Consider the following 26682-nt stretch of genomic DNA (forward strand, 5'->3'; position numbering starts at 1 on the left):
AAGCCATTTTACAGTAACACCCTTATTTTCCTTATTTCGAAATATCCCGACCCTATCCTATGGTTAAATTAAACTAATATGAGATGGAAATGAGTAATCCTTCCGTCTCTCAAAATTCGTCACTTATTTTCATGTCCGTTCGTCCCAAAAAAACTGTTACTTTTTATTTTTACTATTTTTAGTAGTTGATCATATATTTCACTAACTCATTCACACTCACATTTTATTACTGTAAAACTAGTACTTCCTCCGTTCCATAGTAAAGGAGGCAAAACTTTTCGGCACGGAGACTAAGAAAAATTGTGTTAGGTGAGTTAAGTAAAGAGAGAATAAAGTGGAAAATAAAAAAGGTAGAGAGATAGAGATAGAAAAAAGTAAGAGAGAGTAAAGTAGGTGTAGAAAAATGTGTTGACTTTTACTAAAAAGAGAAATGACTCTATTACTATGGAACGGACGGAAATGGAAAAACGTCCCTATTACTATGGAATGGAGGGACTATATAAAAGGAAGACCTACTTTTTCAAACCACTTTCTATTACATTTCTTAAAACCCGTGCCAAGTCAAATGGTATGGTGACGAATTATTAGGGGCAGAGGGAGTACTAGATTACAATCAGATAAAATGTTTGTAGTTTACTCTCTTGAAAAATTTATTTAATAGAGTGATTCCACCTCTCCTACACCACTTTCCCTACACCATTCCTAATCCACATTCACAACTTAATAAAATAATCCTATCGTCACTTAACCATCACTTATATATTTTAAGATTATTTTATTAAATTGTGAGAATGTGGATTAGGAATGAAGTAGGGAAAGTGGAGTAGGAGATCCCTTCCGGAACCCTCCGGCCCACGCCCCCGCAAGCGGCCGCTGCTGAAAATGAATTGAATATTGAGTTGTGGGTTTCTGGACTAATTTTAATGATCCTTTGGGCCACTAATAATATACTCACTTGGCCCAATTTACCTTTAATTTGGAAGCCCAAATTTTACTTCCAATTTCACATCCTAAATCCTAGATGAGAATAGATGAGAATAGAATTGAGATTACCATTTCCGCCGTCTCCTATTTGATTCTACTTGAGGGCTTGTGAGATTTGAGTTTCCTATTTGATACCTGAATGGAGTACTTCTTGATAGCATAATTTCTACAGCTTGAGTAATGGTTGATGGAGTATTTGATAGTAATAAAATTATTAAATGAGAGTATGTACAACAAGTAAGTCATTATATAATTTCTTATTAGTTTGACTTTGGCAGAGTTTGATAGAATCACTTATATAAAAGTGTTGAATTTAATTCAGAAAGTTTAAATCGTGACCCGGGGCTATGGACCTATTGCTGATTATGATGTCCAAGTTAGGGATCATATTCAAAAATTATAATATCTATCAAGGACCTTGCCAATCAAAATGTCATGTTTTTTATGAAAACGGTAAGGATATTTTATGTAAACTTGTTTTTTATTAGTAGTGTGTTCTTAAATTTTTGTTGCAGCAACTCTGCGGTCCAAGATTTTGTCGATGAAGGATGACATTATGTTTAATGATAACACACTTTTCACCGATGCTCGATTGAGCAGTATAGGATGTTTTACCGTGTTGCGATAGTCATCTAGTGTCTTTAGTAGCACTAATGTCATGACTGTGTTCGCTCATTGCTTAAATTTTGCGGGAACGCCATTGAGTACATGTTGTTGTTTGTTTTAGGACACATTGCCTTGCGCCGGCAAAACTTAGGGCAATAGTAGTTGTGTATGCGCTTAGCTAGCACAGGGCCGTGCTCACGATTTAAGTGCTTCTAATGCATATGATTATTGTTAGTGTAAAACATGTGATTATTGTAGGTATTTACTGTATGATTAAATGCTTTTCATGTATGGTGACAAAACATGGACACTGCCAGCAATTTGACATTACTGGTCCGGACAAAACAGTTTTGTTCATGTTCCTGTTTTAACAAGAATTGCTGGGCCTATAGTTGGAGCCTTAATTTCTTCTTTATTAATTTATTTTATTTTTGGAAGTGGTCCAAAAAATATTGATGGATGGCAAAGACACGTGGCAGGCTATTTGGTTGTCAGTAACTGCCGACAAGTTTGCAAATACCGGATGGATAAAATCGATAATTTATCGAGCTTTGTGGGGTCCACGATTATGTGTCGCTTTTCGCCAGCGCATATGAGCGGATTCATTTCTTTGGTGTCGGCAAAGTGGAATAGCTGTAAGTATTTTGAATTATGAGTTTTTTTTTTTATGTAGTGATAAACGTACGTATACGTATGTACATAACCGAACTTTTTAAAACATTTTACATTGAAAATCATTTTATAAACATTAATTGATTTAAAATAAATTTCATACTAATCATTTTGCAACACTTCAAGAAAGATTTAAAATTTATACTTAAATATTTGTATATTTAATAAAATATATATTTTCTACTAAATATTGTATATTAATTCAAATCATAGTCGAAATCATGCTACGATTCGACATAAAATTTCTATATCACTTCTTTGTTATTGCTACATATATTACAATAAATAACAAAATTAATTTTTAATTAAATTCACTTAAATCTAAAATTTTTTAAAATATTATGTACATGTACAATTATGTACGTTTATCTTTTTCCTTTTTTATTTAATTTCTTTGTGTTTCATGGTCTTCACTACATCAAGATTTCATTTCTGGCGTATCAAGCATAAATATTGTTTGATGGAGCATTGTTGCCCACTGAAACGAAAAAGTTATATTGGGATTATCTCACGTGATGTGTAAAGAGAACTGAAATGAATATATAAGTCTCATGAGCCTCTCCTCCTATCACCAATTGGTAGGTTTTAGGATAGAACTTCTGGATTTCTACCATGGTATCAGAGCGGGTCGCCGATTGTGGGTCAAATTTAATTGACCCAGCAGTATATCTGGGCTGAAACCGAAAAAATGACAAACCCATCAGTATATATGGGCTTAAAATTTGGGCCAGTGGTCCAACCGATTGGATAAAAAATCGGGTCAATCGTCCAACCGATTAGAAAAAAATCCAACCCCTCCAAGGTGAACCTTGAAGGGTTTGAGGGAGGGTGTTGGCAATTGAAAATAAAAAATTATATTAGAACTATCCCACATCGGTGTACAAAGAGAACTGAAAATCACTATACAAGTCTCATGGGCCTCTCCTCCTATCACTAATTAGTTTTAGGATGGAACCCATGGATTTCTATCGAGCATAAAATTAGATGTTGGTTTTAAAAATTGGATTGGTAACTGAATAAGCGAAGTTGTTGGTTGATGGTTCATCTTCAAAGATATGTGATTATTGATCGAGTCGAAATAACATATATTTCCAATATACTTCCTCTCTTCCAAAAGTTTGTAGTTTATTTTCATTTTTATTCTATCGGACGAAATTTTTTGTTTCACTTTTATTATTTGTGAAATATTATTTTTAGGAGTGAATTTTCCATTTTAATAATTCATTCTTACTCGCATTTTATTTATATAAAATTATTTAAAAATAGTAATAGTACTAACGTTTTACTAATTTTTCCACCTCACTCTATTTTTAAAAACTTGCGTCGGATTAAAACATAACAAATTTTATAAAATGGATGAAGTATCATACAGTATTATGGACCACTTAATAAAATTTAGTAAATAATAAACTGAAAAAACATTTTAAAACATAACTCTTTAGTCTTAGTAACATTATTTGTCTACGAGTTTATAGGTACAATTAAGTTCAAATACTACTAAATTATTTTATCAAAATGTCTTAGACATGAACAATAGTTAATAATCACAAAAGATGATATATAAGTTACTCCCTCCGTCCGCGAATAGGAGTCCCGTTTTTCCATTTGGGTCCATCCATGAATAGGAGTCCCGGTTCATAATTACCATAAATGGTAAAGAGGCCCCACATTCCACCAACCCATTTCACTCACATATCATTTAAAACTAATATATACAAGTGGGACTCCTATTCCACTAACTTTCTTCCACTTACTTTTCTTAACATTTCTTAAAACCCGCACCAATAAGAAATGGGACTCCTATTGTTGGACGGAGGGAGTATTTGTTTGGTATTGTTATTATGATGGGATGATGGTTTGCGAAATGAATTCAAAATGTTGCGCAATAAAGAACAAGTAATAAGAACTTGTTCAATCGTTGGTCGATTTATGGTTGAATTGATCAATTTTTTCGTTTCACAGATGCTCATATATTTTGACAATTTGAATTTACAGATGTAAGACCGATTATTCAAACCTTGCTTGTACTTGTAGGTTTATACTTTATAGTTTATAGTTATACTATTATCAGATATCAAGTGGGACCCATATATGCAAATATTGGCATATGAGAATCATAGATATTTCTGATCAATGTGTGGACAATTAGGTTCCACGCATTATTGATTGTGGTGGAGTCTCACGACAGTTAGCTTAATCAATAAAAGGGGAAAATATCTATAGCTTATTAATATAATAATATGTTTACATAATGAATGCATGGTGTGAAATTAAATATGTTGTGCTAAATCAATAAAAGCATAAAGCAAGGCGACTTTGTGAAAAGCGAGGGCTACCAGCAATTTTAAAATAAAGAAAATCAATTTGATAGTAGTATATTAATAAAAAGAGTAAAAGTAACTTTGAATGCTTCGCAATTAAAAAAAAGATACTCCTAAAAAAACAAGTTGCGAGACATATTGATGGCGCATTTTAAATTAATCTACTTTATAATTACTTTTAGTAATCTAGTTTATTGCAAGATTAAAGCTAATCTTTTCTTTAATTAGACAACAAACTAGTACTAGGAGTAATATACTTGAAATTTTTTTAACGGGATTTTAGAAATTGATATTTAATAAAATAGACAAGCATAAAGTAGAAAAATAAAATAGAAGTTTTTTTTTCAATAATATATACTCCATTATTCAAGTAAAATGAAATAATCAAAAATGAATTGTGATTCAAGTAATCTGAGATAGAGTATACTACTATGTTATTGGGTTATCCACTATTATTGCATGACCAAAAAATTAAATATTTTACATTAAAATTTTGCTAATTTAATAGGAGTATGCTTTATTACTTTACACCCAATACAATTTTCATAATTTAGGTATCCCATTAAAATGCATAAAATAGTTAAACAACACACCGATAGAGTACTACACACGGTATGTTATAGTAATACACACACATGAGACACGTAATAATCAATTCCACGTACCCATCAATTTGGTGACCTCACTGAATAATGATTTGTCCAAACTATTTCAAGTTGTATCACATATAATAGTCACATGGATTTTATATTTGAAGTCACTAGAGCATGATTATTTACATATACTCAATTTTCTTGCAACTCAATTTTCCTAATCTCTACCTTCATTCTCATTCACACAATGCTTACTAGTTACTAGTGCTACAGTGCTACAGTGCTACTTTGGTAGTTATATATTCCATCGTAGATAGAAATCCATTAAATACTATACTTTATATTAGTACAGTATAATATATCGAATTAATGCACTAACTCAAATTATCATTTTATTCATTATATTGCTTTATATCACCAATATCCTGGAATGGATGTATGGTTAAATCGTAGTCATCGACTCGATATAACACCGTAAATGACGATTAACTATCGATATTGGCCCAAGATCCCTAGTAAAATCATAGAAAATAGATAAAAATCCAACCGAAACTGTAAAAAGCCATCGACTCTGATTGAAACCGGACCTACGAAATTTACTTGTAGGAGTGAGCGATTATAATCTCACTCACCTGTAAAAATCTAGCAAAAAGGGTAGTTTAGTAAACTTAAGCATGAAGCTCTCAAAATATCCTCCTCACTTTGCTCCCTTTAAATCCGGCTTACCTTCACTAATCTCGCACACGCACTACACACAGTTTCCTTGTGTCGGAGAAAACCAGATAATAATAAAATAATAAAAAAGTAAAATCTCGAAAACGACAAAATATCATTCATCTGAAGCTCGTTCAAACCCTCAAATCCAGATTTCAGGAGCCTATTTCTTTACATGGCGGTAAAGAGAAAAAGAGAAATTGACAGAAATGCAATCAATTTGCAGATAAGATATTTTCCGCTTTGTTTCTTCTGCTATAAATAAAGCACCCACTATTGCCAACTGCCTCTCCCAACGGTTACTTCCTCTCAACGGCTTCTTCTTCAACTGAGCTGCCATGGATTTCAGCTCGTTCCTGACGTCGCTGGGGACGTCGTTTGTCATTTTCGTGGTGTTGATGCTCATCTTCACCTGGCTCTCCAGGAAACCGGGCAACCACGTCGTCTACTATCCGAATCGGATCATCAGAGGGCTGGAGCCCTACGACGGAATCCGCCTCTCCCGCAGCCCGTTCACTTGGATCAAGGAGGCTGTCTCCTCCACTGAGGCTGATGTCATCCGGCATTCCGGCGTCGATGCCGCCGTCTATTTCGTCTACCTCTCCACCGGTATCTCTCTCTCTCTCTCTCTCTACTGTATAAGCTGCATTAGTGTGGATTTGATCGAATTTTAGGTTTTTTTTTTCGTTTGAGCTAAATGTAGATTCAAATTAGGCTTATTGTTTGGTAGTTGGGGATGTAATTGCAGACTAGATCTATTTAATTTTGCAATTCTTTGTGAATTAGACTGATTGTGTTGAGTTTTATTGGATCTGGTGTAGCACTGGGAATACTGGTTTTGTCTGGTGTTATCCTTCTACCTGTGCTTCTTCCTGTTGCTTATACTGCTGAGATGACAATTTCTGCAAATGAAACCACTAGTGAAGGATCTTTCAATGAACTTGACAAGCTTTCCATGGCGCATATTGCAGTTAGTACTCTCCCTTTCCATTTACTGATGATCAATGTGTTGTGGAATGATGTGTGTGCTTAATAGCCTCTGAATTATGTTTGTGGCTGCAGCAAAAGAGCCACCGGCTATGGGCATTCGTTGCAGCTACATATTGGGTTTCTTTCGTCACGTATTACCTCTTGTGGCGCGCATACAAGCATGTTTCCAGTATGAGGGCCGAAGCCCTTATGTCGTCTGAAGTCAAGAACGAGCAGTTTGCTGTTCTTGTTCGGGACATTCCCCCTCTCCAAAACAGTCAAACCAGGAACGAACAGGTGGACTCGTATTTTAAGGCAATCTATCCAGATTCGTATTACAAGTCAATGGTGATCACGGACAACAAAGTGGTACTTACTTTGACTCTCTTTTGCATCTCTCCATCAATGTTTTGATTCATTTGCGTAGGTGTGTGTTCATATCACATATTGTAACTTGTCATCTTTTTGTTCAGCCCAACAAAATATTTGCGGAGTTGGAAGGATACAGAAAGAAGCTTGCGCGTTCAGAAGCCATATATGCCGGGTCTAAAGGGACTGCTACCCCTGAAGGAACGAGGCCGACTACAAAAACTGGCTTTATGGGGCTTGTAGGTGACAAGGTTGATGCAATAGAGTACTATAATGAGAAGATAAGGGAGTTGGTTCCGAAGTTAGAATCCGAGCAAAAGATTGCCATGAAAGACAAACAGCAACCTGCAGCTGTGATTTTCTTCAATAACAGGGTATCTGCAGCATCCGCTGCACAATGTCTGCATGATACAATGGTGGATAAATGGACCGCCATGGAAGCTCCTGAGGCCCGCCAGTTACTATGGGACAATCTTTCCAAGAATTTCTACGAGAGACTGATTCGGCAATACCTTGTCTATTTCATAGTGTTTCTCACCATCTTCTTTTACATGATACCAATTGGATTGATTTCAGCACTGACTACTTTAGATAACTTGAAGAAGTTGCTCCCTTTCTTAAAACCAGTGTTGGATCAGGCTACAGTCAGGACAGTCCTTGGGGCGTACTTGCCTCAGCTTGCTCTTATAATATTCTTGGCACTGTTGCCAAGTTTCTTGTTGTTCCTTTCCAAGGCCGAGGGCATACCTTCTCTGAGTCATGCAGAAAGGGCCGCCTCCGGGAAGTACTTCTATTTCTCGGTGCTGAACGTATTTATTGGTGTCACAGTTGGCCACACGCTTTTCGATTCGTTGAAAACTATTCAGGATGATCCAAACTCTATATTCGATGTACTAGCAGCAAGTCTTCCTGGAAGTGCTACATTCTTCTTGACTTTTGTAGCTTTGAAGTAAGAATCCTTTTCCTTTCTCAACTACTTGTGGTTTTGTTACTTGATTGTCATTACCTTAGTGACATAATCTCTTCTATGAGTTGGGCTGTTGTGTTGTAATCGAATTTCTACACCATGACAACATATCTTCATCTCGATTATTTGTAGACTGACTCCAATGTTCGACTGACTTTGTTCTTTCAGGTTCTTTGTCGGCTATGGGCTTGAGTTATCACGCATCATTCCTTTAATAATATATCATCTAAAGAAGAAGTATCTCTGCAAGACTGAAGATGAAGTGAAAGAAGCTTGGGCTCCGGGAGATCTTAAGTATGGGACTAGATTTCCTAATGACATGCTCATTCTTACAATCGTTCTCTGCTACGCTTGCATAGCTCCGATAATCCTTATATTCGGAGTGTTGTACTTTGGTTTGGGATGGCTCATTCTACGGAATCAGGTGATTCTCCTCATTCCTCATCCTGCATTTGCTTCTCGTTCTGGTTATATATATTTTCATGTTTACCCGACCCCTGACCCTGCATTTGCCTCTGGTTTCCATCAACAGGTGCTCAAAGTTTACGTGCCTGCATACGAGACCTACGGCCGGATGTGGCCCCACATGTACAACCGCATCGCAGCATCGTTGCTCTTGTATCAAGCCACAATGATCGGTTACTTCAGCGCAAAGCAGTTCATCTACAGCCCGGTTCTGATCCCACTTCCTATTTTGACCCTCCTCTTCATCTACTTATGCACGATGAAGTACTACCGCTTCTTCCAGGTGACAGCGCTGGACGTTGCCTGCCGGGAACTGAAGGACACTCCCAATTTGGAAGGTGTGCTCAGGTCGTACCTCGCACGTAGCCTGAGCGCGGAGAAGGGGACCGATGATGTTCAGTTCGTAAATGATTTGGTTCACGTTTCAAGACCGGGTTCTGTGGTTTGATGTTTTTATCATTTTGTGAATTTGTTTGATGTATGTTACATTTCTTAGGTTTTGTATTATGCTCCTTAGAGTTGTTCTAGCCTTTTGTTCATTGTTTCCACTAGGTTTGTTGTTGAGAAGCTGTGTAAAATGTAGTGCTAGAAAATTTGTTATTTATCGATTTCAGTCATTTCTCTGCCAGAATTTGGTGTGTATTTGTGATTGTGATTGTGGAATTTAGTGAAAAAAAATGTTCCCCTTTCTCCTGATTATTATGGTCTCAATTCTGAAATAACCTCTCTTTTTCTGTTTTGCAGAAATTAGCTATCCACATATTCCTTTATGAAAGTCTTTAAGGCTTAAGCCCGACATAAAAAGATTAAATTTTTAATTAGTTATTCAAAGGAATTATAATTAATAATAATTTTAAATAAAGTGCTTGAGTTGTATACAAGCTGTAGTTTGTTGCTCATCCAAAATTTGTGGGACACTGAACACCCATCTTTGAAAATTGAGCATCTTAACGTGTGTGGGGTTCGATTATTTTTCTCTTTTTCTTTTGAGTTGGCGAATTACTTTATTTATATAGGTGACAAATATTGATTTTCATTGTCTAAGACCCAATCTGTTTTTCAAAGTCCTTCAAACTAGAGCACCACTAGACTAATATGATTGACTAAAATTATACAGTAGTAATTTAATCCGTATAAATTCAAAATAATGTTTTAAATAAAATAAAATGGATTTGAGTTGCCTGAAGTGGAATAATGCATGCTTTTTCCCTAGGCCTGCCTAATTCGGTTCTCTGATTCTAGGGTACTTGAAATCGGAACCGGAACGGACCGAGTAATTGAGGAACGGGAACCGGTTTTTCAGTTCCAGTTCCGGTACCGGTTCTAATGTTCTTAAAAATTCCGGTTCTAGACCTGCTTAATTCGGTTCTCCGATTCTTGGGTACCCGGGATCGAAACAGGAACCGACCGAGTAATTGAGGAACTGGGAAACGGTTTTTCGGTTCCAGTTCCGGTACCGGTTCTAATGTTCTAAAAAATTTTGGTTCCGGTGTCACCCGGAATCGAATAATAAATCAATTTTAGAATTTATAAGATAATAATTAGTATCCCATTATCTTATAGGGGCTGTGTGCGCGCGTGTAACTTGATGTGTGTGTGTGTGTTTAATTTAAGGTGTTGTGTGTACGTGTTTAAGATGATGATGTGTGTGTAGTATTGATTTTAATTTTTAGGTGTTATACTTTTTTATTGAAATATTGTTTTTAGGTTATTGATTTGTATTTTTGTGTTTCTCTCAATTTTTAGGTACAAATTGAGATGTTGAATTATTCAAAAAAATTAAAATTAAAACTACAAATTAGATCCGGTTCGTAATCGGAATTGGCCGTGTAAGTACCTGTCAATTCCGATTCCAGAATTCGTGAAAATTTGTAACCGAATACTCGGTCAAACCGGACCAGATAGAACTGAAACTGGCCGGTTAAGCATGTCTACCTTTCCCTGTTTATTAGTTTGTCCTTGATTTAGCAGCTGAACTATTTGACTTTTGGCAGCAGAGGTTAGAAAGAGACGTATGACCGTTAAATATACATTTTCATTTTGGATTATTTATTTTACTATCAAAGTCGGAAATTTTTATGGATAGTGAGGAAAACGTTTATATTACGTAGTAAAAAAGTACAACACTCGACATGTATATTTATTTTAAGATTTTTTATTACGTTACGGGAGTTGGTCTACTTGCTTTCAGTATTCTATTATTGCTATATATGGTTTAATTATTTTATTGATGGCACCTAAAAATTTTAATTCAGCCAATCATAAGCATTTAACTTTAATTTTTACTTTATGCAGTAATTTAATTTCACACGATAAATTCAATAAGTTATCGATTTGGCCTAAAATCTTATCGGATTGGAAAAAAGGACTTCTATTTGAACGAATTGATCAATTTATATATACTCTCTCTGTCTGCGAATAAGAGTTTCGTTTTTCCATTTTGATCCATCTGTGAATAGGAGTCTCGGTTCATAATTACTATAAATGGTAAAGAGGCCTCACATTCCACTAACTCACCCCACTCACATACTCCCTCTGTCCGCGAATACGAGTTCCGTTTTTCCATTTTGGTCCGTCCGCGAATAGGAGTCCCGGTTCATAATTACCATAAATGGTAAAGAGACCCCACATTCCACTAACTCATTCCACTCACATATCATTTAAAACTAATATATATAAGTGGGACCCATATTCCACTAACTTTCTTCCATCCACTTTTCTTAAAACTCGTGCCGGAAACAAATAAGACTCCTATTCGCGGACAGAGGGAGTATCATTTAAAACTAATATATACGAGTGAGACTCATATTCCACTAACTTTCTTCAACCCATTTTTCTTAACATTTCTTAAAATCCGTGTCGGATAGAAATGAAACTCTTATTCGCGGACGGAGGGGGAGTATTCAACTGTTTTATTGAGTTCCTCATTTTTGGTCAGTTTCGTAGACGGAGCCCACGAGGGAGGAGGTGGGACCCAACCGCGTTGATTGGTCAAACCATCAAACGTTTAATGCATTATGGAATAGTACAGATTAGTTTATTTCAAATATTTTTCACAAGTCAAAAAAAAAAACCAATTAACAAATCCCACTCCTTATATATATACACAATCCCCATTTCTTCACTCTCAAAACCTCAAATTAGAAGAAAAAAGATGGCTACCACCAATTCATTTCTTCCCCACCACAACCACCTCCGCACCGCCCAAAATTCCCACCGCCCATCCCCCGCCGCCTTCGCCTCCTTCCAGGATTTCAAAATCGGCAAGGATCCGGCCTCAAAACGCGCCGTCAAGCTAGCGGAATCGATCTCGCACATGCTGAATCACCAGATCGAGAAGACGATCCAGAAATCGATCGAGACCTCGAACGCAAACGTCTCCAGCTTCAAGGAGAAGCACGACACCCCCACCACCTCCCCCAAGGAGAACATCTCCTCGATCTGGCGCGAGATCCACGGCTCCGGCGACTGGGACGGCCTCCTCGATCCCCTCCACCCCTGGCTCCGCCGCGAGATCGTCAAGTACGGCGAGTTCGCCCAGGCCAACTACGACGCCTTCGACTTCGATTTCTACTCCGAATACTACGGCAGCTGCCGCTACAGCCCCAGCCGCCTCTTCGACAAGCTCGGCCTCACCTCCCGCGGCTACTCCGTCACCAAATACATCTACGCCATGTCTCAGATCGATCTCCCCCAATGGCTCGAGACATCGCGATTGGTCAATTCGTGGAGCTCCGATTCCAATTGGATCGGATTCGTCGCCGTCAGCGACGACGCCGAATCGGATCGGATCGGCCGCCGCGACATCGTCGTGTCGTGGCGCGGCACGGTGGCGCCGGCGGAGTGGTACGACAATATGCAGCAGGACCTCGAGCCGATCGGCCAGGCCGACGCCAAGGTCGAGCATGGCTTCCTCAGCATCTACGCTTCAAAGTGTGATACCTCGAGGTACAACAAGTCAAGCGCCTCGGAACAAGTCATGACCGAAGTGAAAAGACTAATTAACCACTACAATAAATTAGGGCAAAAAGTAAGCCTAACCATCACGGGCCACAGCCTAGGCGGCGCATTGGGCCTACTAAACGCGTACGAGGCCGCGAAGAATTTCCCCACGCTGCCCATCAGCGTGGTCTCCTTCGCGGCCCCGCGCGTCGGGAACATCGCGTTCCGCGACGAGCTGTACCAAATGGGGGTAAAGACCCTCCGCGTGACACTAAAGCAGGACGTGGTGCCACGGATGCCCGGGATCGTGTTCAACGAGGGATTGCAACGGTTCGACGACATCACGGGCACGTTGGAGTGGGTGTACACGCACGTAGGGGTCGAGCTGAAGGTCGACGCCCGGTCGTCGCCGTACCTTAAGAAGGGATTGAATTTAATAGGATTTCATATGTTAGAGACGTATCTGCATTTAGTGGATGGATATCACAGTAGTAATTCGGATTTTCGGGTCGATTCGAAGAGAGACGTGGCGTTGGTGAACAAGGATTGTGACATGCTAGTGGATGAATTGAGAATCCCACCTAATTGGTATCAATTGGCCAATAAAGGGTTGGTCCAAAACCAACATGGGAGATGGGTCAAACCCGAGAGAGATCCGGAAGATATACCATCACCGACCAACGAATCATATGCAAATAATATTAGTATTGAATATAGTTCTAAATTATTATGAGTTTGATTTAGTATTTGATTAGAAGTAGTATGATTTAGATAACGGAGTTTTGTATATGATGAAGGAGTATATCTCAGTTGATTTATGAAGTGGCTTAATTAAACTTTTCACATTTATGTTTTTATACATATATATAGATGTTTTGATACAAAAATAAGAGTAACTTGGAATATGAACCTTGAAAATTTAAAAGACTATTTGATGAATAGATAATATACTGTTTTGACATGTCCAAATGTAACATTCTATCGATAGACTAATTCGATATGGTCCAAGTTATGTAAAATATCTTAAAATTTTATCAAATTTTGTTTCTTTCCGTGAATTTATAAATCATCAAGAAAAACTATGAGTTGAAGTTCAGATTTATTCTCCCTTTGACAAAACAATGTGATTAACTACATGCAATATATTATTGATGTTTTTGACCAAACAATAACTTTTTTTTTCATGAATTTGATGGCATTATTTAACTCATTGACAGTGACGTCAATTATGATCTTAATATGATTACTAAATAGATACTTATGTGATAGCAGAATTAAACTTTGTGATTTTTTAGACGATTAGACTTTTAATCCATAACAATCAACATATATACACAAGTTATTCAAATTTATAGGGAGAAAAGCGAAGTTCTTTCTTGATGGCGAAATACTTGTTGAGCTACAAATTTAATCTCGGATATAATCATGCAAACCGAACATCCCCTTAATGTTTTGACGATTTTGGTATTATATTTGAACCTATTAATTACTAAATTGAATTCTATGAATTTGGACGGAAACTAATTTTTTTTTACTCACACCCTATTTCAACTACTAAGTTTTTTGACTCTGATTTAGATTTTATATTCACACGAAATAATATAAAACCGTACAAAATTTGAACAAAAAATCACATTGCTATATTTTTAGCGTTGTCCTTAATCCTATTTTTCCTGCGAATTTTTCGACTTTTTGTCTCTATCTTGTGGGGTTTTTGACAAATATTTTGACAAATTTGGACGGAAATTGCATGCGACATCACACATTTATTAAGCCAACTAAGTTGTTGACTCTAAATTATATTGGGGCCCAAAACATGCAGTGTGTAGACTGTTATTCCTGATTTACTTTATTATTTCATTTAGCTTAAACTTTTATTTCCCAAAATAGGTTTAAGTAATCAATAGTATGTTGCACAATGTGCCCATAAATTAATATTCATTTCACTTTACTTTGTCATTACCCCTTGTTAGAAATTCTTATCACCATTTTATGGTACATACTTAAAATTATATACCAAAATTTGGTACCCCTTCATATACCAAAATTTTGGTACCCCTTCATATACCAAAATTTGGTACCCCTTCATATACCAAAATTTTGGTACCCCTTCATATACCAAAATTTATCCCATTTTTCCATTTCCATCCATCCCCCAAAATTTGTCCCATTTCACTCTTAGCATTTTTGATAGTGGACCTCATATTCCACTAACTCATTCCTACTCACATTTTACTATAAAACTAATATATATAAGTAGGACCCACAATCCGCTGACTTTTTCAACTCACTTTCCATTACATTTCTTAAAACCCATGCCCGGTCAAACCGGGACGAATTTTCGTGGACGGAGGGAGTACTTCGTATCAAACACTGATTCATAATTAAGTTACCTGTTGAACAATAAATTACAGGACAGCAGAAATACTTGTTACATAATCCATTTTATTAGTTTGATCGAATTCTACATGTGAATCCACTATTTTTGGTATTTATGTGTGTCAGTTTAATGCACAAACAATTCTAGTTACAACTCTTCCATAGAGAAAGCTAAGAAATCATTATAGAATTGTGTATATATATTTTTTAAAAGAGTAAAAGTCAATTTTGGTCCTAAACATATAACCAAAATATGAATTTAGTCTAAAACATTCACTTTTTGAAAAACAGGTCCATAACAAATGAAATCCTTGTCAGAGTGATTCTTTTTTTACGGTTCCGTCAAAAAACTAACGGTCATGCCACTGTGCAATTCGCTTTGGCCGTTAGTTTTTTGACGGAACCGTTAAAAAAAGGACTACTTCGTCAACATTTTCATTTGTTATGTACTTATGGATCTATTTTTCAAAAAGTGAATATTTTTTTATCAAATTCATATTTTGGTTATATGTTTAGAACCCAAATTGACCTTTACTCTTTATACCGTAACAAAAGAGTTCAGTTTTTACACTCTTTTTACTTTATAAAATTTGTGTAAATTATGGAAAACTGTTTTTTTCCAAGTTCATATTTTTGAAAATAAAAAAATTCGAGAGTTAGGATGATGAGTAGGTGGTATATTTTTTATGAAAACAAACGAAAATAATGGCTATTGTTGATGACGAAATACCTAGTTTTTTATATCCTTCCGACTCATCACAAGATTCACGTATATATATGATTTATATGTTTGATTTCGTGTACCCAATCTTCATCTTCATATAAATAATCCACGACAATGAACAATTATTATGTCTTCTGATTTAGTTATCTATCTAATAATAATTTCTTCACGTTCCCGTTCTCATAGTAAGGAAATATTCCCTCTGTCCCGCTTTAGCAGTCTCATTGACTTTTCTCCCATCTTTTTATAAAAATGATAAAAAATAGTTAAAGAGGAGAAATGTCAAATTAAGAGAGAGAATAATATAGAGAAAAGTCTTATCTACATTATTGTCTATCTTACTTTACCATTTCTCCAATTTAACTATTTTTTTATCATTTTATAAAAAGAGGGCAGAAAAGTCAATGAGACTGCTAAAGCGGGACGGAGGGAATATTAAAATGTCATTTTTAGTAATGACAACCCTATAAAACCCGATATCTATATATTCAAGAAATCCCATTTTTGTGATGATGAGAAATCGGTTGTAGTCTTGTAGATATGTCATGAACAAAGGTACAAAAGAACCAAATAACAAGTATATCATTTACGTAATGATAATATTAAAAACTCATACATGTATTTCATTTACGTGCACACCAACTCCACGGGACCACAATTCTCTAACTTTTAGTCCTTGTGACAGGAGTTAATTATAAATCTGGATTTGCTGAGGAATTTAAAGGAGAGAAGATTTGCAAGCTGAAGTGAACACTGCATGGGCTAAAACAGTCGTCTAGAGCTTGGCTTGGAAGGTTTATAGAGGTGATGAAGAAGTGTGGGTACAAGCAAAACAATTCTGATCACACATTGTTTCTAAAAAAGAGAGAAGGAAAAATCACATGCCTAATCATCTATGTAGATGATATGATCCTCACTGGTGATGACGAAGAGGAGATGGATCGACTAAAGAAGAGTTTATTCACAGAATTTGAAATGAAGGACTTAGAACTGCTGAAGTACTTTCAAGGTATAGAAGTGCTGAGATCGAAAAAAGGGATCTTTATCAGTCAGAAGAAGTATGTTCTTGATTTACAGGATGAAACGGGGCTACTGGAATGCAAGCCAGCTGACACTCCTATGGTTCAGAATCACGGACTGCAGATAGTAGAAGGAGCTGAAGCTACTCACCGCACTCGATATCAGCGTCTGGTTGGGAAACTGATATACCTATCCCACACGAGACCTGTCATAGCTTATGCAGTTGGAGTAGTCAGTCAGTTCATGCATGCGCCTCAAGTAGCTCAATGGGAAGCACCACTGAGGATCGTTCGATACTAAAGGGGACTGCGGGCCATGGAATTTTGTTCGAGAATCATGGACATTTGGAGATTCATGGGTTTACAGATGCTGACTGGGCAGGAAATCCAAATGACAGGAAATCAACTGCTGGTTATTTCATCTTTGTAGGAGGAAATCTTGTCACAGCGCGGAGCAAGAAACAAAAGGTGGTAGCACTATCGAGCGCTGAAGTAGAGTTCCGAGGAATCAAGAGTGGATTGACAGGGATTTTATGGTTGAAGAAGTTGATGATAGAGCTGGATTTGAACTCACAGAAATCGTGTAAGTTGTTTTGTGATAATAAGGCGGCAATTAACATATCTGAGAATCCAGTCCAGCATGATCGTACTAAGCATGTCGAGGTGGATCGACATTTCATCAAGGACAACATAGAATCCAAGACGGTAGAACCTCCTTTCGTGAGGTCTGGAAACCAGTTGGCGGATATTCTTACAAAAGCCATTGATGCTAGGAGCTTCCGTGAAGTATTGGGCAAGTTAAGAATGGGTGATCCCATTACTTTAACTTGAGGGGGAGTGTTGGAAAGAATCAATTAAAGGAGAATAAGATTGACTGAGATCACATGACTAAGGGAATTGATATATTTTCCTATTGTGTAATTAGAGCAAATCTTAACATGTATTATCCTTCTCTAAGCCAATTAAAAGGCGTGAATATTGTAATGATCAGTGAACAATTTTGAATGAATACCAAATCTTCTCAACAGGACGTTTTCTCTAGCGGAGGTTAGTGGCTGTTGTTCGGAAGCGGCCGAAGCCCAGCACCTTATTAGAGGGGTCGGCGGAAGGTGTTTGGTACTTTGTGTGAAAAAGTTTTATGGTTTGAGAAATCTATAACACAAACTTGTTATTCATTGATCGATTAAATGATAATAGTCCAACCTATTTATAATACTAGAATATTTCATAATTTATCTAATAAGAAAACAATCTATGGGAAAAAGATGATGAATCAAAAAATAAATAAATCCTATGATGTAGGATCATATCAACACGCCAATCTTTTTATATTTTTGAATTTATAAGTGCGACTTTTATTTCATTTATAGTACTACATTGTATGCACACTATCACAATAAGGTTTCTTAATTTACAGACTATCAGAATAAGGTTTATTATTGTTTCCGATTGTTGACTTGGCACCCCAAAACCTTCTGCGTAACTTAACTTCGTAAGATAAAAAAATTGTGTCGCAAATATAATTCATTATAAAAGTAGCAAAATACAATCATTATATTACTAGGTTTGAATTTTTCTCTGTCGATGAACTCCTATGGCCGCATAGGCCACATCAAAAAAAATAAAATTAGATAATAAAATATGATAACTTGGACTGAGTAATGAGAGCTAGAGACGAGTTCAATTCAAATTTACGTGACATACTAACAAATTAAATCGGCTAATTAATACTAAATTACCTCAAATTCAATAAAGTTTCTAAATATATTTTTAAAAAATAAGATCTCTTAAAGTTAACAAGTGCTTAAGCAATACTACTATTTTAAAAATAAGATAATCTTTTATTTATTATTATAGAAAAGTTTTCAAATTTTAGATCATTTGAAGTTTAAGTCTATTAAAGAGCCTAAACAATATATGTATTACTTGTAAATAGGAGTATAATAATAATAATGTAGATAACAAGTTAAAAGTTAAACCATAAACAATTTTATTTTTTATTATATTTTTAATTAATAATAGAAGAAATTGTAATTTACTTTTAAACTTTGACACAATAGAAGAATCTGTAATTTACTTCCAAATTTTGTCAAAGTCTCATCTTACAAATTTGCAATGTCAAAATAGTCTATTTTAATTTGTGTACTATCAATTACTTATACTTATAATATCTCAAATTCAATAAAGTTTCTAAATATATTTTTAAAAATAAGATCTGTCAAAGTTAACAAGTGCTTAAGCAATAGTACTAGTATACTTTATTCTCTCTACCTTTTTTCTCTTTCTTACTTTTTTATCTATTTATTTAACACACTCAACATTCATTTCTTAAACTCCGTGCCGAAAAGTTCCGCCTCAACTATGAGGGAACAAATGGAGTAGATTATTAGTCTAATAATGAAACTTAGCTAATAATGTAATATTTTAGTAAAATAATGTAGCATAAAAGTGTAATAATGTAACTTGACTAATAATGTAGAATTTTAGTCTAATATGTAGTTTATTACAACCATCCAATCCAATGATCCATGAGTTGTGATCTGTTTGATGCTTAATTCTAAGGAGGTAGTAGGACCTAAACGTTCCCCATATATATATTTATGTTATTTATACTAAAATTTAAAAAGAATGATTGTATGAACAAGATTTGATTGTGGTGAAGTTTAATTGTTTTGGACATTTTGAAGTAGTTGAACACTAGAATTATTTTTTTGAATATTTTGGGTATAATAGATTTTTTTCCATTGTAACGGTTTGTCATAACCTCCTTTTGGTTATTGTTAGTGGTGAGTCTTTAGTGTAGCTCAATAGTTTGTTGAAAGCAGTTACTTGTATTCACTTCACTACATATACTTCTTCTACTTGAATTAGTTAAAAATTCAAGAGTGTATTCGTTCTATCCAATTCAATAAGAGTTTTTATTGTTTCTCAAAATACTTCACTGTTACTCCATTCTTCTTCACTGTTACATTTTCTTTGCTTCACTGCAATTGTATTTCGTTCTTGCTACTCCTTGCTGATCTTGTAACACCATAACTTTTAGTCTTTGTTACAGGAGTTAATTACGTAAATGATTATTCTTAAATTGTAGTTCTAATAAAATTTGATTTCATGATTACCCTTTTGTCTAAGTTTAAAAATATTATAAATTTATAGCATCTATTTTTCTTTCTTAACTCAATAAATAATCAGTCATAACTTTTGATCTACTTAAATTGACGTATCTTCAATAAAGACGCAAAAAACAAATTATATTGAACAAATAATGATTTTGGTATAAAATTATTCGGAAAATTGTGAGTCGGACTATTGTCTGAATAAACGGAAACAGGTATTGACCGTATTATTAGTATATTTAGATTTGGGCTTAAAAGTTAGCATAACAAAATTTGGGCTATAATTTTTAATAAGCACGTTTTAAACTTTAAGTCCAACTCAATTGCGAGACCCATCTCCATTTTATGAAGTGATTTATTTTTGTTGTTTTGTACTCCCTCTCTCCCAATAAAAAGTTTAGTCGTATTCCTTTTTAGTCTTTTCCAATAAAGTTGAGTCATTTTTTTTGTAACAAAAGACAAAATATCTAATCACTCTTACTTTATTCCATCATTTATTTTACTCTCTCTCATCTTTCCTACTTTTTTTATCTCTCCTATTAATTTAATATAAATTCTTAATTTCCATGCCCAAAAATTTTGTATCAACTTTTATGGGACGGAGGTAGTTCTATGTCTTTACATAGTAGAATTAATATCAGAACCCTATAATGTCGTTAATACCAAGGCTAAAGGCTCATATATAAATCCACTATAATGCGACTTTTAACTTTTTTTTTATAAGCAAAAACGTTTAAATTTCAATACTAAATAAACACAACTCAGAGGACAAATTGCAAGTTCTGTTTTTTTTTTTAAATTTTTGCCTCAAACATATACTTCCTCTGTCTTGCCGAGAAACTTCTTTTGGACATGAAATTTAAAAAATAATATTAAAAAGTTCGGTGAATAGAGAATAAAATAAGAAAAAATATACAACAAATGAAATTATTAAAAGAGATATGCATGTGTATTTTAAAATTTAAAATTACTAAAGCAAATAATATAAACATGCGTCATATTCTCTCCAGAAATCTCTAGCTCTTTCACGATATATTTTTATTTATCATGTGCCCGACTCATATTGTCTCCTCTCATGAATAATCAATACTCCCCTGCATTTATTTATTTTAAATTCTCGTATAGTATAAAATATATATGCACGTTATTATTTCAAAATTTCAAACTCAAAATTTATAGTAATAAATACGTACTGAAGTAAATTTTAATATTGACCCATGTGTGCACTATTTGTCTATTTCCAATTCCAATGGCGACCTTCTTTACCTAAATTAAGCTAGTTGATTTAGGCTTAGTTGGTAAAATTTCACCATGTTTGGATTTAAGTATATCTAAAACTTATTGTCATATTTATTATACTACATTTTATTAATATTTTTGAATTTTAAAGTGCGACTTCGTTCCATTTATAGTTTGTTCAATCACTACCACAATTAATGTTTCCGATTGTTGACTTGGCAGTTGGCACCCCAAAACCTTCTGTGTTACTCCACTTCCTAAGATAAAAAAATTGTGTCGCAAATATAATTCATTATAAAAGTAGCAAAATACAATCATTATATTACTAGGTTTGATTTTTTCTCTGTCGATGAACTCCTATGGCCGCATAGGCCACATCAAAAAAATAAAATTAGATGATATAATATGATATCTTGGACTGAGTAAAGAGAGCTAGAGACGAGTTCAATTCAAATTTACGTGACATACTAACAAATTAACTCGGTTAATTAATTAAAATACAATGCAAAAAATTATATAATGCCGTCCAGCAACACACTCTATTGTTAAAAAAAGTGAAATTTCAAATTAAATTAGATATCTCAACTTCCCCATCTACTACCATAACACGTCCACGACCTTTTCTTCACTCACTTCAACTATATGTATATATATGCATTAGCCAATGTTCCTTCCTTCATATACACAAACCATACAAAAACACAATCCTCATTCATCTCCCACTTCCAAATTATTCTTTCAATTTCTCAGATTTGTAATTCAATTCCAAATTCTTATCTAATGACTAACATGTACAATCGGAAATCGAAAACCAGTGATATCGCCACAATGAAACCCCTAGACCCAGAGGAGTTCAGGAGACAAGGTCATCTAGTCGTTGACTTTCTCGCAGATTACTACAAGAACGTCGATAAGTACCCAGTCCGCAGCCAAGTTGAGCCGGGATACCTGAAGGACCGGCTACCCAACTCGGCCCCAAACGAACCGGAACCGATCGAACAAATCCTCCACGACGTTCAAAACGACATCGTCCCCGGTCTAACACACTGGCAGAGCCCCAACTACTTCGCCTACTTCCCCTCGAGCGGGAGCATCGCCGGATTCCTCGGGGAAATGCTGAGCACGGGATTCAACGTCGTCGGATTCAACTGGATGTCGTCTCCGGCCGCCACCGAGCTCGAGAGCATCGTGATGGACTGGCTCGGGAAGATGCTCCAGCTTCCGTCGGAGTTTCTCTTCTCCGGCGGCGGCGGCGGCGTGTTGCAGGGCACCACCTGCGAGGCCATACTCTGCACAATGGTCGCCGCTAGGGATCGAGTCCTGAAGAGGATTGGGAGGGAAAACATCAACAAATTGGTTGTGTACGGATCGGATCAGACGCACTCTGCTTTGCAGAAAGCAGCTCAGATTGCCGGAATCAACCCTAGCAATTTCCGCGCCGTGGCGACGTCGAGAGCAACCGAATTCGGGCTCACAGCAGAGGCATTTCGGGCTCAAGTCGAATCTGATGTGGAATCGGGCCTTGTTCCTCTGTTTCTGTGCGCAACGATTGGAACGACGTCGTCTACAGCAGTAGATCCGCTCGGGCCGCTGTGCTCTGTGGCGAAGGAATTCAACATTTGGGTGCACGTCGACGCCGCCTACGCCGGAAGCGCCTGCATCTGCCCGGAATACCGCCATTTCCTCGACGGTGTTGAAAACGCCGATTCCTTCAGCTTCAACGCGCACAAATGGTTCCTCACAACGCTCGATTGCTGCTGTATGTGGGTGAAGGATCCGAGCGTGCTGGTAAAAGCTCTCTCGACTTATCCGGAATATCTAAGAAACAAAGCTTCTGATGAGAAATCGGTGATCGATTACAAGGATTGGCAGATCACTCTGAGCCGTCGATTCAGATCTCTGAAACTCTGGCTCGTGATCCGGAGCTACGGCGTCGCGAATCTGAGGAAATTTCTGCGGAGCCACGTCAAAATGGCAAAGAATTTCGAAGGATTGATCGGATTGGACAAGCGATTCGAGGTGGTGGTGCCGAGAAACTTCGCCACCGTGTGCTTCCGCATTTCGCCGATTGAGATAAGCGGAAATCACCAGATCGTGTCGAAGGAGGAGGCGGCGAACAATATAAACGCAAAATTACTGGAAACGATAAACGAATCGGGGAAGATTTACATGACGCATGCGGTGATCGGAGGAGTTTATGTGATGCGGTTTGCTGTCGGAGCCACCTTGACGGAGAACAGACACGTCATCTTGGCTTGGAAAGTTGTTCAAGAACATGCAAACGCCCTCTTAAATTCCTCTTAAATTTTAGCATACTGGTTTATTTAATTTAATGTGCATTTTAATTTGTAGAAATGTAAGTCCTATTCATAATTAATTTTGGAAGGAAAATAATATTTTTGTTTTAAGATTCGTATTCAAAGAACTGGTGGGCTCAAACTTAGTTGGTATATTTGGTGGACCATTGACTTTGGGTTTTTCAATGGGCCTGAGAAAACTAGACATTTTTAAAGAAATCAATACTTAATAATTTAGAGATAAGAGTACTTAAGAAATCAATACTCAATGATTTTTGATAGGTGCAGAAGAACATGGGACTTAGAATTAGTTAAAGTTACATACTTTATTTAATTATTGGTCCATTATTTTTGTAATTGTTTGGTGACTTGAATCATTGAATGTATCAATGTCGATCTAATATTCCTTACAAATTTCAGTAGTGGGAGAGAATAAATCTATGGGCTCACACTTCGAATTCTTGTTGTATATTATTCGTCACTAGTATCTACTCCCGCGTGATGCACGGTCCAATTAATTATACAGAAACTAATTTAATATATCACTTTATCATCACTCGTATTTGAAAACTAAAAAAAACTAAACTTGCGAAACTCAACATCTACAAAATATTTACAATAGGCATATATAGACTACATATGTATTTGTTCTAAAGTTTTCATCCTATTTTTTTCACTTCTAGAATTCTCTACTTTTTCTCATATGTTCTATTTATTCCTAAATATTTCTATTATAAATTATCTTCAAATTTTAATTTTAATTTTAATTTTCAAAGGATTGATCGGAATGGACAAGCGATTCGAGGTGGTGGTGCAGAGAAACTTCGCCACCGTGTGCTTCCGCATTTCGCCGATCGAGATCAGCGGAAATCACCAGATCGTGTCAAAGGAGGAGGCGGCGAACAATATAAACGCGAAATTACTGGAAACGATAAACGAATCGGGAAAGATTTACATGACGCATGTTGTGATTGAAGGAGTTTATGTGATGCGGTTTGCCGTCGGAGCTACCTGGACGGAGAACAGACACGTCATCTTGGCTTGGAAAGTTGTTCAAGAACATGCAAATGCCCTCTTAAATTCTTCTTAAATTTTAGCATATTGGTTTATTTAGCATTTTAATTTGTAGAAATGTAAGTCCTATTCATAGTTAATTTTGGAAGGAAAATAATATTTTTGTTTTATGTTTTTTATTCGAATAATAGTGGGCTCAATCTTAATTGGTATATTTGGTGGACAATTAACTTTGGGCTTTTTGGTGGGCTTGGCAAAACTAGACATTTTAAAACAAATCATTACTCAATGATTTAGAGATAAGTATAATGGAGTATTTCAAAAATCAATACTCAATGATTGTTGATAGTGCAGAAGAACATGTGACCTGAACTAGTTAAAGTTACATACTGTATTTAATTATTAGTCCATTATTTTCGTAATTGTTTTTAGTGACTTGAATCATTGAATGTATCAATGTCGATCCAATATTCCTTACAAATTTCCGTAGTGGGAGAGAACAAATCTATGTGCTGACACTTCGTTGCATATTATTCGTCTTTCTATAGTACTAGCTTGCCATGATCTTTTAATTAAAAAGTATTTTATGCATCATTAAGGGCTATTTATTTCAAATGGGATTTATATAGTCGAGACTGAATGACTGATATACATGTAATATTCGAAATAAAATCTAATACTCATAATATAAACATACGCGCAACATATATATAGTTGACTAATGCCGCACGTTCGTTTTCTAGAAAGGCTATAGATGTAATCGCAATAAATATTTTTAATATACATTAAAGAAATTATTTAATAGCAACCAGCTTCCAAAATGCTCACTTGGTTTGGGTGGCTCATTTATTTATAAAAATAACTAACTTGTTTTATAAACTACTGCATTATTGTTTTTGATGGATAGTTCATAGATGCGGAAAATAGTTTATAGAAAAATAGAATTTAATTTGTACAAAGAAATTTACTCATCATCTAACAGTAAATTTTGGTTGAAATGCTGTTCACCCTAAAGGCTAAAATAACGCGTGGAAGCCTCCCAAGTCAAAATTAATTTGGCGTTGAATAAGCATTTCATATTAATTTAACTTAACCTAATCGAATTTACTCAAATGAAATAATTAAATAAGGTGAAATTACTTTTGACTGAGCCAAATTAAACGCGTTTGACTGTGTCATAGGTTGGAATGTTGATGCCGGTGCATTGCCTAGGCACGGACACGATTAGTTGGGTCTCGAACTTTTCCTTTTCAACGGATTCGGAAAAATTGACAAATACTAGAGTATCGAATGAAACTTGAGAGTCGAGACCAGGTTTATTACAACACAAACAACTCCGTACACCAACGTTGATGTATCGCACATCCCTCCCTTCTGTCCGGCTCCAATTATTGTGTATTTTGGAGTAGGAATATTTTCACAATATTAAGATACATATATATCACATACATATATATAGACTATAGTACATGGGAAGTGTTATATTGCTAACTCATAACTTAATTGCTAACTACAACTAAATAATAGCCATTAGATATTCAAATTAAGGGCTTAGATCATTAATCCCTAAATGTCAATACTATCAACGAAAAACGTCAATAAGGCCATATGATTAATTCCAAAAAAAATCAATAGGGGTATTAATGTCAATTAACTACATGTTTATTTATAACTAACTTTTAAAAGAAATCCCAAAACTTTAAATTCATATAACATATATCAAATTAAAGATAATTTCATAAGGATTCCAACGATATCATACATGCATATGTTCCGACGTTAAAATTTAAAAAAAAAAAATGAAATTTTTTAATTTTTTCGTACAAGCAGAAATGTCAACATACTATATAAAATATGTCAATATAAAACATGTAGAATGTCAATATAAGCAATGGGTAACATTCTTAAAGCATTGTGTTGACATTCTCAAAGCATTGTGTTGATATTTTCATCCAAAAACCATAATTTAGAGTTTTTTTTTATCTTTTTCGATTTAATTAATAAAAATGAAAATTACACGTGGCAAATTATAGACCACACGTTTTCTAAAATCCTATGATCTTAAATTACTTGTAGTTAGCAATTAAATGATGAGTTAACAATTGATCACTCCCCCTATAGTACAACACTGAACACTTATATCATAATATCACGAATCATAAAATGTCTAATATGATTAATAAAAAACAATATCCATATGTACAGATTGATTGAATACATGAGGACTAATATATGTCTTCACAAAGACAACAATATTGACTCTAGGATAAAGGTCTTGCACAATTAATACAT

The 26682-nt window shown here is 35.5% G+C and overlaps 4 protein-coding genes across 4 annotated transcripts; all 4 read left to right on the plus strand.

Moving 5' to 3' along the window:
• Window positions 1–6030: 6030 nt before the first annotated feature.
• ERD4 (Early-responsive to dehydration stress protein (ERD4)) lies at window positions 6031–9359 on the plus strand. Its single transcript, XM_048086274.2, has 6 exons — window positions 6031–6499; window positions 6712–6860; window positions 6953–7228; window positions 7333–8177; window positions 8364–8619; window positions 8728–9359. Exons 1-6 carry the CDS (start codon window positions 6229–6231, stop codon window positions 9106–9108), a joined length of 2178 nt encoding a protein of 725 aa, XP_047942231.1. The 5' UTR covers window positions 6031–6228; the 3' UTR covers window positions 9109–9359.
• Window positions 9360–11785: 2426 nt separating this feature from the next.
• Window positions 11786–13420, plus strand: DLAH (alpha/beta-Hydrolases superfamily protein). Its single transcript, XM_048082955.2, has one exon. The coding sequence runs from the start codon at window positions 11815–11817 to the stop codon at window positions 13333–13335; it is 1521 nt and encodes a 506-aa protein (XP_047938912.2). The 5' UTR covers window positions 11786–11814; the 3' UTR covers window positions 13336–13420.
• An 8359-nt stretch (window positions 13421–21779) lies between these two features.
• LOC125187762 (tyrosine decarboxylase-like) lies at window positions 21780–23481 on the plus strand. Its single transcript, XM_048084393.2, has one exon. It carries the CDS (start codon window positions 21860–21862, stop codon window positions 23381–23383), a length of 1524 nt encoding a protein of 507 aa, XP_047940350.2. The 5' UTR covers window positions 21780–21859; the 3' UTR covers window positions 23384–23481.
• Window positions 23482–24163: 682 nt separating this feature from the next.
• On the plus strand, window positions 24164–24466 carry LOC148926927 (tyrosine decarboxylase-like). Its single transcript, XM_089059298.1, has one exon. The coding sequence runs from the start codon at window positions 24164–24166 to the stop codon at window positions 24464–24466; it is 303 nt and encodes a 100-aa protein (XP_088915424.1).
• The last annotated feature ends 2216 nt before the right edge of the window (window positions 24467–26682 follow it).

The sequence above is a fragment of the Salvia hispanica genome, chromosome 5 (genome assembly GCF_029641045.1).
Source record: "Salvia hispanica isolate PSC_SH4W2 chromosome 5, Shi_PSC_v1, whole genome shotgun sequence".
NCBI lineage: Eukaryota > Viridiplantae > Streptophyta > Magnoliopsida > Lamiales > Lamiaceae > Salvia > Salvia hispanica.

Bases quoted from the DNA above. Each gene is read 5' to 3' on its own strand.
- LOC125187762 (XM_048084393.2), top strand. From the start codon at position 21,860: ATGACTAACATGTACAATCGGAAATCGAAAACCAGTGATATCGCCACA.
- LOC148926927 (XM_089059298.1), top strand. From the start codon at position 24,164: ATGGACAAGCGATTCGAGGTGGTGGTGCAGAGAAACTTCGCCACCGTG.
- ERD4 (XM_048086274.2), top strand. From the start codon at position 6,229: ATGGATTTCAGCTCGTTCCTGACGTCGCTGGGGACGTCGTTTGTCATT. The intron at 6,500-6,711 runs GTATCTCTCTCT...GATCTGGTGTAG, and splicing joins TTTCGTCTACCTCTCCACCG to CACTGGGAATACTGGTTTTG. The intron at 6,861-6,952 runs GTTAGTACTCTC...TTGTGGCTGCAG, and splicing joins TTTCCATGGCGCATATTGCA to CAAAAGAGCCACCGGCTATG.
- DLAH (XM_048082955.2), top strand. From the start codon at position 11,815: ATGGCTACCACCAATTCATTTCTTCCCCACCACAACCACCTCCGCACC.